The 14656-nt window shown below is 39.3% G+C and overlaps 4 protein-coding genes across 15 annotated transcripts in view; all 4 read right to left on the bottom strand.

The window, feature by feature from the left end:
• Window positions 1–14656, bottom strand: part of LOC120567191 (protocadherin gamma-A11-like) — a 270004-nt gene that overhangs the window by 147823 nt on the left and 107525 nt on the right. Inside the window, exon 2 of one of the 12 annotated variants that reach the window (XM_039814108.1) lies at window positions 13225–13248. The exons of the other annotated variants lie outside the window; for them this stretch is intronic. Coding sequence (XP_039670042.1) covers window positions 13240–13248 — 9 coding nt within the window. The 3' untranslated portion in view covers window positions 13225–13239. Of the gene's footprint in view, window positions 1–13224; window positions 13249–14656 lie in introns of those variants that run through there. 12 annotated transcript variants of the gene reach the window in all.
• On the bottom strand, window positions 1322–4387 carry LOC120567205 (protocadherin gamma-A3-like). Its single transcript, XM_039814121.1, has one exon. The coding sequence runs from the start codon at window positions 4176–4178 to the stop codon at window positions 1707–1709; it is 2472 nt and encodes an 823-aa protein (XP_039670055.1). The 5' UTR covers window positions 4179–4387; the 3' UTR covers window positions 1322–1706.
• On the bottom strand, window positions 5287–8080 carry LOC120567207 (protocadherin beta-16-like). Its single transcript, XM_039814122.1, has one exon. It carries the CDS (start codon window positions 7768–7770, stop codon window positions 5302–5304), a length of 2469 nt encoding a protein of 822 aa, XP_039670056.1. The 5' UTR covers window positions 7771–8080; the 3' UTR covers window positions 5287–5301.
• Window positions 8250–11270, bottom strand: LOC120567196 (protocadherin beta-16-like). The gene has a single exon (XM_039814112.1). It carries the CDS (start codon window positions 11189–11191, stop codon window positions 8657–8659), a length of 2535 nt encoding a protein of 844 aa, XP_039670046.1. The 5' UTR covers window positions 11192–11270; the 3' UTR covers window positions 8250–8656.

The following is a 14656-nucleotide window of genomic DNA, read 5'->3' as shown; positions in this document are numbered from 1 at the left end:
AAATTATTAATGCAGCATTACCTTTCCAAAACTGAAAATCAATTCATGTTTGAGCGTTTTTTTGCTCTTGTCACATTATTACTCACTGTGAGCTCATTTTTCAATCTATGGGCAAGTCTCGCATCTCAATTTAAACAAGCACAATGATGGGCAGAAGTAGGAATAGCTCCTAAATGTCTTTGAGCTGTATAACTAAGTTATCATGGCATTAAACACAAAAAGGAAAAACGTAAGTTCGATTTATTTGATAATTTATTTAAAAAAACAAACAAAAAAACAATTGAATCAGATAATTTAACATTTCCCTACGGGGAGACATGGATATACAATACAGGGAAAAAAAAGAATTTTGGCTCTACATCATTCACACAAATAATTAGTTACATTTGTACACACTTAACACCAGTGGTGGAATGTAACTAATTACATTTACTGAAGTACTGTACTAAAGTCAAAATGACTGACTTTGAGTACATTTTATTGATGATACTTACATATTTTTACTTAAGTAACATTTCTAATGTAGGACTTTTATTGTAACAGACTATTTTTACAGTGTGGTATGGCACTTTGAAGTAAAGGATCTGAATACTTCTTCCACCACTGTTTGCCAATAGGCTGTGCTGTGTTTTGATGCTTAGGCTTGAATTTTCATCACATGACCATGCCTCACAGGAAGAAACGCTTTGGATCTTTTTACAGCTGACAACATGTAGAATTGTATGCATTTTACAGCTCCTTGATCATGCAAATGGTTGATTTAAAAAAAATTTTTTTTAACTTGGACATGTTCTATGTGTGTTTTTTATCCTCTTAGTTTTTTTTGGCCTAACTTTGGAGCTGTTTTACATAATCTCTGCGAATATTGGCGAGACGCAATCTGGGACGGTTCGGAATTTCGAGAACCATTCAGTTTTTTCAACTCTTTTCTAGGGTAAGTGGTTTATCTTTGGTAATCTTTTAAACAAACAAAACACAGTGCAGACTACCTCATTTTACCTCATAAGACACGGTGGTTAGGGAGGGGACTGTGTGGTAATTTTGTAGAGAATGTGTTAGATTGACTAACAGCGTCCCTTAGAGTTCAAAATCCGAAACACAATATAGAATTATTTCTGGAAATATTAAGTGGTTGATTAAATTTGATTGGTGGAAAATCTAAATAATCTAAAAAATGTTAAACACAATCTTCCGCAAAAGAACAATAACCTCATAATTAAAATATTCTCAATTCAATTTTATTTATAGTATAAAATCATAACAAGAGTTATCTCTTAAAAAGATATGCAGAAGTGTGAATACATAGAACATTGCAATACATGTCACAAAAAATAACAAAAAGCAACTACAACTTTATCACGACTCAGGAAGCGATGTTGAATGTTGCAGTGAATGGAGCATTTTTGCCTGTCAGTATAATCATTTTAGTCACTTACAAACCATTTCCTTCAACAATCACGAGTGAATGAACACTAAAAGACTCAGTTGACCACTCACGCTATGAAAGCACATTTAGAAACTAAAATATCTCAGTCCGCTATCACTAACTGAGAAATGAGTATATGTTTAAGTTCTACATCAGTATTCCTATAAAGTGCTGCAACGTGAGATACTGCCCATGGTGCTGAAAAGGACGGTATAGAGTGAAGCACTTCACTATCAATGTAACTAAACACAGAAGGAGAAATAACTGCACAGAGACAAATCTACATTATTGAACTAACCTCTAGAGGAGAGTCTGGTTCATCCAGGATGCTCTTTTCACTCTGTATCCGCTGCATCGTCCCTGTAGAACTGGGGTCCATTATCAGCACGTTCTGACTACCAGCTCTGCCGGACTTACAGTCACTCTTTCTGGAGTCAGTCGTCCTGCACACCTCGTAATTGTACACGTGTTGGAGAGTCCCTGTCCCCAAAGTGTCTGAGTAACGTGGTGGATAATATGGAATCACAGGGAGATTGGAGTGATACAGGATGCGAGACTGTCTCCATCTGTAGATTTTCACTGATATAATAACCACTAAACACGTGATGAAGAGGAAGGAAACTACAGCCAAAGCCAACACTAAGTAAAAAGTCAGGTTGTCATTGTACTCCTTGTCGTGTGTAAAGTCAGTGAACTCAGACAGCACTTCAGGGAAGCTGTCCGCCACCGCCACGTTAACAATGACTGTAGCTGAACGAGAGGGGTGCCCGTTGTCCTCCACTATAACAGTCAGTCTTTGTTTCACAGCATCTTTATCAGTGACTTGGCGGATAGTTCTTATTTCTCCATTCTGTAAGCCCACTTCAAACAGCGCCCTGTCTGTGGCTTTCTGCAGTTTATAGGAGAGCCAGGCATTCTGTCCAGAGTCCACATCAACAGCCACCACTTTAGTGACCAGATAGCCCACATCTGCTGAACGAGGCACCATTTCAGCCACCAGAGAGCCACCAGTCTGGACTGGGTACAGAACCTGAGGAGGGTTGTCGTTCTGGTCCTGGATCAGTATTTTCACAGTCACAATGCTACTGAGTGGAGGAGAGCCTCCATCCTGCGCTTTGACTACTATCTGAAGCTGTTTGATTTGCTCATAATCAAAAGAACGAACCGCGCTAAGAACTCCAGTTTCAGAGTTTAAGGAAACATAAGTAGAAACTGGACTACCACTGACTTGGCTATCTTCTAAAAGATACGAGATTCTGGCGTTTTGATTCCAATCAGAGTCCCGCGCGCTAAGCGCAAATATGGAAATTCCAGGGGAATTATTCTCTGTGATGTAAGCAGAATAGCTGTTTTTATCAAATAACGGTGCGTTGTCGTTTACGTCAGAGATTTTAAGATGCAATTTTGTTGAGCTGGAAAGAGGTGGAGACCCCAAATCAATGGCTGTTATTGTTATATTATAGTCTGAGACGGATTCTCTATCAAAATGTTGATCTGAGATCAAATTGTAATAGTTTGTCAAAGATGATTCGATCTTAAAGGGAAGTTTGCCATCTATGGAACATTTTATTTGCCCATTTTTGTCAGAATCTGCGTCTTTTATGTTCAAAACAGCAACAGTTGTACCAGGAAGAGCATCCTCCGATACGGGGCTAGAAAATGACATAATATTTATAACTGGTGCATTGTCGTTGACATCAAAAACATCAACTATAACTTTACTTGTTCCTATTAAGCCACCCTGATCCTTTGCCTCGACTCTCACCTCATATTTTCTGTCTTTTTCATAATCTATCTGACCAGACACAGAAACTGTGCCGGTGTTTTCATCAACATTGAATATATTTCCTGCGCTTCCTTTCGTCTTAGACAAACTGTAAGTAATGAGTCCATTTGAACCACTGTCGGCGTCTGTAGCATTTACTGTAATAATGCTCGTGCCTTTTGTTGTGTTTTCCATCACAGATGCTTTATACACCGATTGGTTAAAAACGGGAATATTATCATTGGCATCTAACACAGTGATATCTATATTTACTGTACCAGATCTCTGTGGTGTTCCCCCGTCAACTGCGATTAGTTTTAAGGACAGATGGGGATGTTTCTCTCTGTCTAAAGACCTCTGGAGCACAATCTCACAATATTTACTTCCATCTGGATTTGCATGTTGCTTCAAAATGAAATTGTCGTTTGGTGATAAAATATAATCTTGCAACGCGTTTTGCCCCACATCCAGATCATCTGCACTCTGCAGTGGAAACTGCACTCCAACTGCAGCTGATTCGCTGATTTCAAACCCAATAGCAGTGTCTTTATTTGGGAAGACAGGAGCATGATCATTTATATCCAAAACCTCAACAGTTATTCTGTGCAATTCGATTGGGTTTTCTAAAATCACCTCAAAGCTGAAGCTACACGGCGTTACGTCTCCACAAAGCTGCTCTCGGTCTATTCTCTCATTCACGACTAGAATCCCTTTGTCTGTCTTCAGCTCGGTGTAGTGAATGTTTTCTCCGGTCACGATACGGGCCCGACCAGAACGGAGCCTTTTCAAATCCAAACCAAGGTCTTGAGCTACATTACCAATAACAGAGCCTTTCTTCATCTCCTCTGGTATAGAATAACGAATCTGGCCACCTACCATGTTAATTACATGAAGCAGAAACATAAGCAGTCCTATTTGCCGTCGCATTCCATACGACAATGGCCATCTTGAGCATATGTAGGTGAGAGATCCTCGATTTGCCATCATGGCAACAAATAATCAAAAAACAACTGTATCCAGTTGATATGACGGTAAAGCTGGTTCTGATATATCCGTTTACTGGTTACATCTAAACACTTCTTCAATTTTTATATGCAAGTCTGCGAGACCATGTTCTCTCCTACGTGCCCTAAACCTCGACAAAACACAGAGAGCCTTCCTCACTGTATAGTCAGTCGGCGGATGGACTAAATGACGACATAACACTGAAAATATTTTACTGACCAACAGCGTCCCTTAGAGTCAAAAAAGGGAACATGAAATGAGGCAAACAACAGCAGTACTGTAACACTATGAAATAGACTGATAGAACTAACAGATCTCTGTTGTAAAAATCACGGTGAGATTAATTTACAAGACATTATTTCTAATTTCAAGCAAATGTCCAAATCTAAATAATTCCGTAAAAGTAAACGATGACTTGTAACAACGACCTGTCCAAAATAAAATGAAAATATGAATGTTTTCATTATGTAACTACAGCAATGCGTCCATACAACAATGCATTATCTTACAAGGTGCTGCAGAACATTATGTGTAATATAATACATATACTATGCACTATTACTATGCAAAACGTCTTTCTAAGGATTTAAATGCGTGGCCCAAAAGCTAACGTGTGAATTCCACATAGTGCAGCGAACGATTAGGATGTGGAGGTGTGATAGATGTGTTGCCTTGCACATCAGAGGTGACGGATCCGTGTTCTGTTTTTGGAGATTACTCAGCGGTGAGATTTTTATTGATTAATGGTGATAACTAACTATACTCAACATTTACGAAGTGCTTTTAACAGCTCAACCTAAATCATGCTCTCACCATCCTTTAAACGAGCGCATATTATATTAACAAAATGGAGATAAGAAAAGAAAGTTGACAGTATGACTATGACTATTATTTAGGCATTATTACAGCAAATTCTATGCACATTGATTGTTTTAGGGATACGTTTTGACAGCTACGATATATGCTCACCTGTTAAACCGGAATTCCTATCAATTGATACAACCCGACTAAGATGCTCTCCATGGTGCTGAAAGTGACGGTATAGCAAGCAACTGTTTGTAATAAATACAATGACAAAACACAGAGAAGAGACGAAGTAAACTGTTTAACTGACCTCTAGAGGAGAGTCTGGTTCATCCAGGATGCTCTTTTCACTCTGTATCCGCTGCATCGTCCCTGTAGAACTGGGGTCCATTATCAGCACGTTCTGACTACCAGCTCTGCCGAACTTACAGTCACTCTTTCTGGAGTCAGTCGTCCTGCACACCTCGTAATTGTACACGTGTTGGAGAGTCCCTGTTCCCAAAGTGTCTGAGTAACGTGGTGGATAATATGGAATCACAGGGAGATTGGAGTGATACAGGATGCGAGACTGTCTCCATCTGTAGATTTTCACTGATATAATAACCACTAAACACGTGATGAAGAGGAAGGAAACTACAGCCAAAGCCAACACTAAGTAAAAAGTCAGGTTGTCATTGTACTCCTTGTCGTGTGTAAAGTCAGTGAACTCAGACAGCACTTCAGGGAAGCTGTCCGCCACCGCCACGTTAACAATGACTGTAGCTGAACGAGAGGGGTGCCCGTTGTCCTCCACTATAACAGTCAGTCTTTGTTTCACAGCATCTTTATCAGTGACTTGGCGGATAGTTCTTATTTCTCCATTCTGTAAGCCCACTTCAAACAGCGCCCTGTCTGTGGCTTTCTGCAGTTTATAGGAGAGCCAGGCATTCTGTCCAGAGTCCACATCAACAGCCACCACTTTAGAGACCAGATAGCCCACATCTGCTGAACGAGGCACCATTTCAGCCACCAGAGAGCCTCCAGTCTGGATTGGGTACAGAACCTGAGGAGGGTTGTCGTTCTGGTCCTGGATCAGTATTTTCACAGTCATATTGCTACTGAGTGGTGGAGAGCCTCCATCCTGTGCTTTGATGACGAAAACCAGCTGTTTAATTTGCTCATAATCAAATGAGCGCACTGCGTGTATCACTCCAGTTTCTGAATTTATAGAAACATATTCAGAAACTGGAGATGCGCCGATATTAGCATCTTCCAGAATATAAGATATACGGGCGTTTTGGTTTTCATCAGGATCTTTAGCACTAACGGTGAGAACAGAAACGCCTGGAGAGTTATTCTCTGCAATAAACGCATTGTAAACACCTTGTGAAAACACTGGAGCATTATCGTTCACATCAGAGACCTTTAAATGAAAGCTTCGTTTTGTTGAGAGAGGAGGCATTCCTGCATCTGTCGCAACAATAGTGATGTTATATTCTGAAACAGTTTCACGATCTAATGCAGTATCTGTTACCAAAGTATAGTAATTTCTTAAATTAGATTTAATCTTGAAAGGTACATTTTGTTCAATCCTACAGCTTACTTGTCCGTTATCACCAGAATCCAAGTCTTTTACATTTATAATGCCAATAGTTGTACCAGGAGGAGAGTCCTCTGACACAGGACTAGTGAATGACATGACGCTTATGGTAGGGGCGTTGTCATTTACATCAATTACTTCAATTATGACTTTACTTGAATCAGTCAAACCCCCCTGATCTTTTGCATCGATTCTAAGTTCGTACTTTTTATCTTTTTCATAATCAACAGAACCTATTATCAAAATAATGCCAGTTGTTTTATCAATCATAAATACATTCCCGATAACACTATTGAGATCTGACAAATAATACGTTACAATACTATTTGACCCGAAATCTGCGTCACTAGCATTAACAGTGGTAACGTAAGTATCTCTGGGAGAGTTCTCCATCACTGTAGCTTTGTACACCGACTGATTAAAAACAGGCGCATTATCATTGGCATCAAGAACAGTGATATCTATATTTACTGTACCAGATCTCTGCGGAGTCCCACCGTCTACAGCTATGAGCTTTAGAGATAGATTAGGATTCGTCTCTCTGTCTAATAGCTTCTGAAGCACCATCTCTGCATATTTCTTTCCATCTGCATTGGAGTTTTGTTTCAGAACAAAATTCTCATTCTCGGTCAAAAAATATTCTCTGAGTCCATTGACACCCACATCTGGGTCTTCTGCACTTGTCAATGGAAATCGAGCGCCAGTATTAGCTGATTCGCTGATTTCAAAATTGATGCTATTTCTTTTGAACGTGGGGGAATGATCATTTATGTCTGTTATTTCAACTGTAATTTGATGTAACTCCATTGGGTTTTCTAGAATCACCTCGAAGCTGAAACTACACGGCGTCGCGTCTCCGCAAATCTGCTCCCGGTCTATTCTCTCTTTCACGACTAAAATCCCTTTGTCTGTCTTCAGCTCAGTATACTGGATGCTTTCTCCGGTCACGATGCGGGCCCGACCAGAACGAATAATTTTCAGATCCAAACCAAGGTCCTGTGCTACATTACCGATTAGGGAGCCTTTCTTCATCTCCTCTGGGATTGAATAACGGATATGTCCGCTGACCATGTGGTGTAGATAAAAAACAAAGAACAGAAGCTTCCAATTCTGTCCGCAGCCAAAGCGCCATTTTACGCACCGGGAGTAGGGTGTTATTCCACATGCCATAGCAAAAAAAAATATGCTCATCAACGATCAACGCACAGTACGTATTCTTGAGAAGAAGAAAAAAAAACACTGAACGTACCTCTAAAGAAAAATTGTGTCCACTTTTCAGTTTACCGTATATATCTGAATGGAGTTATCAATTAATACATGTCTGTTTTCCTCGAATGCCAGCCTACAGTGCAGACTACCTCATTTTACCTCATAAGACACGGTGGTTAGGGAGGGGACTGTGTGGTAATTTTGTAGAGAATGTGTTAGATTGACTAACAGCGTCCCTTAGAGTTCAAAATCCGAAACACAATATAGAATTATTTCTGGAAATATTAAGTGGTTGATTAAATTTGATTGGTGGAAAATCTAAATAATCTAAAAAATGTTAAACACAATCTTCCGCAAAAGAACAATAACCTCATAATTAAAATATTCTCAATTCAATTTTATTTATAGTATAAAATCATAACAAGAGTTATCTCTTAAAAAAAGATATGCAGAAGTGTGAATACATAGAACATTGCAATACATGTCACAAAAAATAACAAAAAGCAACTACAACTTTATCACGACTCAGGAAGCGATGTTGAATGTTGCAGTGAATGGAGCATTTTTGCCTGTCAGTAGAATCATTTTAGTCACTTACAAACCCTTTCCTTCAACAATCACGAGTGAATGAACACTAAAAGACTCAGTTGACCACTCACGCTGTGAAAGCACATTTAGAAACTAAAATATCTCAGTCCGCTATCACTAACTGAGAAATGAGTATATGTTTAAGTTCTACATCAGTATTCCTATAAAGTGCTGCAACGTGAGATACTGCCCATGGTGCTGAAAAGGACGGTATAGAGTGAAGCACTTCACTATCAATGTAACTAAACACAGAAGGAGAAATAACTGCACAGAGACAAATCTACATTATTGAACTAACCTCTAGAGGAGAGTCTGGTTCATCCAGGATGCTCTTTTCACTCTGTATCCGCTGCATCGTCCCTGTAGAACTGGGGTCCATTATCAGCACGTTCTGACTACCAGCTCTGCCGGACTTACAGTCACTCTTTCTGGAGTCAGTCGTCCTGCACACCTCGTAATTGTACACGTGTTGGAGAGTCCCTGTCCCCAAAGTGTCTGAGTAACGTGGTGGATAATATGGAATCACAGGGAGATTGGAGTGATACAGGATGCGAGACTGTCTCCATCTGTAGATTTTCACTGATATAATAACCACTAAACACGTGATGAAGAGGAAGGAAACTACAGCCAAAGCCAACACTAAGTAAAAAGTCAGGTTGTCATTGTACTCCTTGTCGTGTGTAAAGTCAGTGAACTCAGACAGCACTTCAGGGAAGCTGTCCGCCACCGCCACGTTAACAATGACTGTAGCTGAACGAGAGGGGTGCCCGTTGTCCTCCACTATAACAGTCAGTCTTTGTTTCACAGCATCTTTGTCAGTGACTTGGCGGATAGTTCTTATTTCTCCATTCTGTAAGCCCACTTCAAACAGCGCCCTGTCTGTGGCTTTCTGCAGTTTATAGGAGAGCCAGGCATTCTGTCCAGAGTCCACATCAACAGCCACCACTTTAGTGACCAGATAGCCCACATCTGCTGAACGAGGCACCATTTCAGCCACCAGAGAGCCACCAGTCTGGACTGGGTACAGAACCTGAGGAGGGTTGTCGTTCTGGTCCTGGATCAGTATTTTCACAGTCACATTGCTACTAAGTGGAGGAGAGCCGCCATCCTGCGCTTTGATAGTGATTCCAATCTGTTTGATCTGCTCATAATCAAAACAGCGCACTGCTTGTAACACTCCACTTTCTGCATTTATAGACACATATTCAGAAACTGGAGATCCGCCTATCTCAGACTCTTCCAAAATATAGGAAACACGGGCATTCTGGTTTTCATCGGGGTCTTTAGCATTAACACTTAGTATAGATACACCTGGATAGTTATTCTCTGTGATGAATGCACTATAAGAGCCTCGTGGAAATATTGGAGCATTATCATTGACATCTGAGACCTTAAGATAAAATGTTCTTTTAGTTGAGAGGGGTGGCGATCCTGCGTCTGAGGCAATAACAGTGATGTTACATTCTGACAGATTTTCACGATCTAATGCAGCATCAGTCATCAATGCATAATAATTTCTCACGTTGGATTTAATTTTAAAAGGAACATTTCCTTCGATCGTGCACCTTACTTGTCCGTTTTCACCTGAATCAAGATCTTTCACATTAATTATGCCAATGGTGGTACCAGCAGGGGAATCTTCTGACACAGGACTCGTGAATGACATAACGTTAATGACCGGAGCATTATCATTTACATCGATTACCTCAATTTCAACTTTGCTAGAATCTGTCAGTCCGCCTTGATCTTTGGCTTCAACCCTGAACTCAATTTTTTTGTCTTCTTCAAAATCTATTTCCTTGGACACATATATTCTTCCAGTAGCCTCATCTATATCGAACAAATCAGCTATCCCTGCTTTTGATTTTGAAAATGAATATGTTACTTGTCCGTATAAGCCGCTATCTATGTCGCTTGCATTCACAGTAACAACATGAGAGCCTGTTGGTGCATTTTCAATCACCGTGGCCTTATACACAGACTGATTAAACACAGGGGCATTATCATTGGCATCTAGAATGTTGACGTCTATATTTACCGTACCCGATCTCTGTGGATTTCCGCCGTCCACGGCCAACAGTTTTAGAGACAGGCGTGGCTGTTCTTCTCTATCTAAGGGTTTCTGAAGCACCATTTCAGCATATTTACTGCCGTCCGGATTCACATGTTGTTTCAAAACAAAATTCTCGTTCGGAGTTAAGATATAATTCTGCAGACTGTTTTCCCCAACATCAGCATCGTCCGCACTCTCTAAATCAAAACGGGAACCAAGCACAGCTGATTCGCTTATTTCAAATTTCAAGTGACTATTTTGAAAAGTGGGAGCGTTGTCGTTTACGTCCAATACTTCTATCGTTACAGGGTGCAACTCCATTGGTTTTTCCAATAAAATCTCAAATGTAAAGCTACACGGTGTTACGTCACCACAAAGCTGCTCTCGGTCTATTCTCTCATTCACAACCAAAGTCCCTTTGTCTGTCTTCAGCTCCGTGTACTGGATGTTTTCTCCGGTCACGATACGGGCCCGGCCAGAACGGAGCCTTTGCAAATCCAAACCAAGATCTTGTGCGACGTTACCAACAAGGGACCCTTTCTTCATCTCCTCTGGGATGGAATACCGGATCTGTGCCTTCGTTTGATTAAGAAAAATGAATTGAAAAATAAACAGATACACTGCCCCTCGCAATCGTCCAAACAATCGCCATCTTACTCCTCCGCGTCGAGGATGTTCTTTAAATTCCATGTGGAAACAGGGTTTTAGAGTAAATCGAACAATGAAATGAAGATTTAAATTCACTGAGGAAAACGCATACATTACAGATTAATTTAGATTAGCTTTAGAAGTGTAAAGCAACTGTGTCTCCGATGAGCCTCAGCTCGTATGAAACCGATCATTTTCTCTTGTATGACGCAGTGACAGGGGCGGGGACAGCAATGCCTGACATTGCACGGTAGATTTGATTTACCAGGCAACAGCATCACTTAGAGGCTAAAATATGAGACCGTATAGCCAGCCATCCAACTCAACGAGTTTAGTGTTTCGGATATGTTCTATAGTTATGGTATATTTGGCAGGTGTTTGCTCAATCTAATGCAAGGCAAATAATTAATTCAGAGAAAGGCCTCTCTTTAATTGCCAGGAAACATCTACCTAATATTTCAAAGCTCAGAAATTCAAAGCTATTTTTTCTGTTGGCAAAATGATAAATGTGTAAGACGATGGGGCTGATGTCTCTATGAAAGATTTTTCTTAAACAAAGCCTAGAGCGTACATAAAGAAATAAAAAAAGACATTCTTACCCTATGGCAAATTAACATAAATGTATATTAATGTCCATGTTACTTTTAGGTTGAAAAAGCAAACAAAAATAAATGAATGAAATACTTCATAGTCGCTTAATAATATCACTAGCTTTATTATTATTATGATTATTATTGTTATTATTATTAGTCACAACATTGTGAAATTCAATTAACCAGGTCATTTTAAAGTTAACCCAGCGCAACGTCCTCAAATGACAACAGTATCTCAGCGGACAGCAACACTTCAGCACCATGGACAGCAAGAGTTGCAAAACAGACCGTAAACACCATCCTGTGCAACAGGGTTTTTATATGCCCACTATACAACTGCAATTAGTTGTATCAGTACAAACATATGAACCTGAACCCTCCATCAACATTTTATAATGATCACATATGTAAGAGCTGATATTATTTGAATAAAGTCCCACAGACCAATTTTCCAGAGTAGACATGTGAGATACTGCTAATGACTGCTCTCCATTCTGCAGAGTTTCAGTTCCAGCGTCATCCACACTAACCAACCTTTGACACATTGGCTGCACATACTTGTGCACACCTCTTGCACAACTCTTTATTGTACATGTGTATAATATAATTGCACATACTAGTAGATTTATGCACACAACCATCGCCTAATTAAAATTAAGTGAAAAAGAAAAGAGCCAAATAAACTAAAAACCTGTCCAAAAAGCCACTACATTGTTTATGTTTACATAGAAATTGCCATTGTCACCACCTTTAGATATCAATTGACTAAAAGTGGTAAGTAAGTAGTAAAGTGGGTTAGCCAGTGGTAATATTGTGTAGTGTGTTGGGAAGTGGTTCCCATTAATTACACAACTTCCCGGCAGGTCCTTTAACAATGCAACAGCTGCAATAATCTTAAATGTGAGAGAAGAACTAATTTGTTAACTATGTTGAGAACGGTTTGTGGACATACAACAACACAGAGTAAATGGCGCAGATAGATAGAGAAAGAGTCTTTTAGCTACTGATTCAATCTGAGTGTTAAGTGCAGTGACCTACATTTGAGCATTGGACTCCCATCGTATGAAACCACTGCATAACATTCTGCACATGATGATTGTGCATTATTCAGGCGATGACTGCACAGCAGTATCATTAATATGTATGGTTTAAAACCTTGGGTGGAATCACACAGTACACAAAAAAGAGCAAAGCAGCTGCCTGTGTTACAAGACTGCTGCTTAAAATCTCAGTCTTGTATGAATCTGAAACAAAAAGCAGCATTTGGGAAGATATGTGTCTAACTTTGCTAGCTAGGTTATATACAGTGTGTGTGTGTGTGTGTGTGTGTGTGTGTGTGTGTGTGTGTGTGTGTGTGTGTGTGTGTGTGTGTGTGTGTGTGTGTGGTGAAAAATAGATACAGAGGAAAAGAGAGAGACTAAAGAATAGACATGGAAAAAGGGACGGAAGCTCATTATGGGTTAATATTCCTTCATATTGGTTGTGGCAGTTTGAGCATGGTGTTGATGAGACTGTTATACAAACATAACAGAGACCTGTGAGAGATTTAAAGAGAAAGGGAAATGAAAATCATCTTACCTGCTGGATTAAAATTGATGTTTTATTCAAGGAGTGCACCATGAAAAGAAAAGAGAAAAAAAGAAAACAGTATGAATTCTGATGAATTAAAAATCACAAATTAATCACATTGTATCACATTATTTTGCATTACACATATCCACAGTGAAATAAAGACTAATATAATGGTTTGGTTTTGGTTATGAAATAACAGATACTGTGATATTGTGCAACTGAGAATGTCACCACAAACAAAGTGCTATAGGAAAACATCCTGCCTTCAAGCAAGATACACTCAAACTATGGCATATATTTGACAATTAATCTGACTACATATAGATGTCCAAGGTAATACATTTCATGAAGGAGTCTTTTTCTCGACTTAATTAAATAGGACTATTTTGCTATTTTGTAAATACAAATAATATATTGTCAACAAAGCTATAGCTTCAATCTGCTCAGCTCTGTTCTGCTCACTCAGAACATTGTTAGCAAACCAAAAATAGAGTTGTATTTTTCTATTTTAATTTAGTCTTCAGAAGGTAATTTTGATTGTTAATTGGCAGCAGGTATCATATATGTGTTGAATTGCTGCCATCAGCTCTGTTTTAACCAGAGGTGGAGGAATACATTTTTAAATAACTTTTAGGCTTAAAGTTAGTCTATTTCTGAGCATTCAACTTGCATTAATCTATAGAACTTCCTTTATTATTTGCCAGCCTAACGTATCAGCCCTCATCTTGTGATGTTATTATTAACTTGGGTGAAATCACATTTTCAAATCCCTTCCCTTAAAGATACAATATGTAACATTCCTGCATTAAAATGTCTAAAAACGACCATACCTATGTTATATATTTTTATGAGTTGTGTTCTTATAATATCCTAAATGTTTCCACCAAATGTCAAACTCAGAGAAATCTGTTATTTTATTTTCAGACACGTAGCGTTTCCTTTTGTCGCCCGTCAGTGGCATCATATAACCTCTCACCCTATAGTTACACGTAACTTCCATCAAAACACTGCACCCAGATGATATGATAGTAATTGTAAATCATACAATGTCACAGAAAAAAATACTCGTACTACATGCCACTTTGCAACATAGTAATACAACAGAGATCTTATTTATTGATACATAGATCCATCTTAACGTTACTAAAATGTGCTGGTTGACAAGTAGCTAAAGTTAATGCTAAAGCTTGGTGGGTAACATTACAGGGTTACAACATCATTCAACATGCTCATACAGTTATTTTTAGTATGATTGTTTTGACCATGGTTAACAGCACTGGTCTAACCCACGAATGAGTTCACCAGTAACGTTAACGTTAGCTGTATAGATAGACGATTAATCTAATGCTAATTAAGCCAGCTAGCTAGCACACCCCGGTCTGTCTGCCTCACTCCCCCGGCGCAGAGAGACTCA

This window comes from Perca fluviatilis, chromosome 10 (genome assembly GCF_010015445.1).
Source record: "Perca fluviatilis chromosome 10, GENO_Pfluv_1.0, whole genome shotgun sequence".
NCBI classification, from domain to species: domain Eukaryota; kingdom Metazoa; phylum Chordata; class Actinopteri; order Perciformes; family Percidae; genus Perca; species Perca fluviatilis.
Note: the sequence above shows the minus strand (reverse complement) of the source record. Positions and strands in the feature narration are given on the sequence as shown.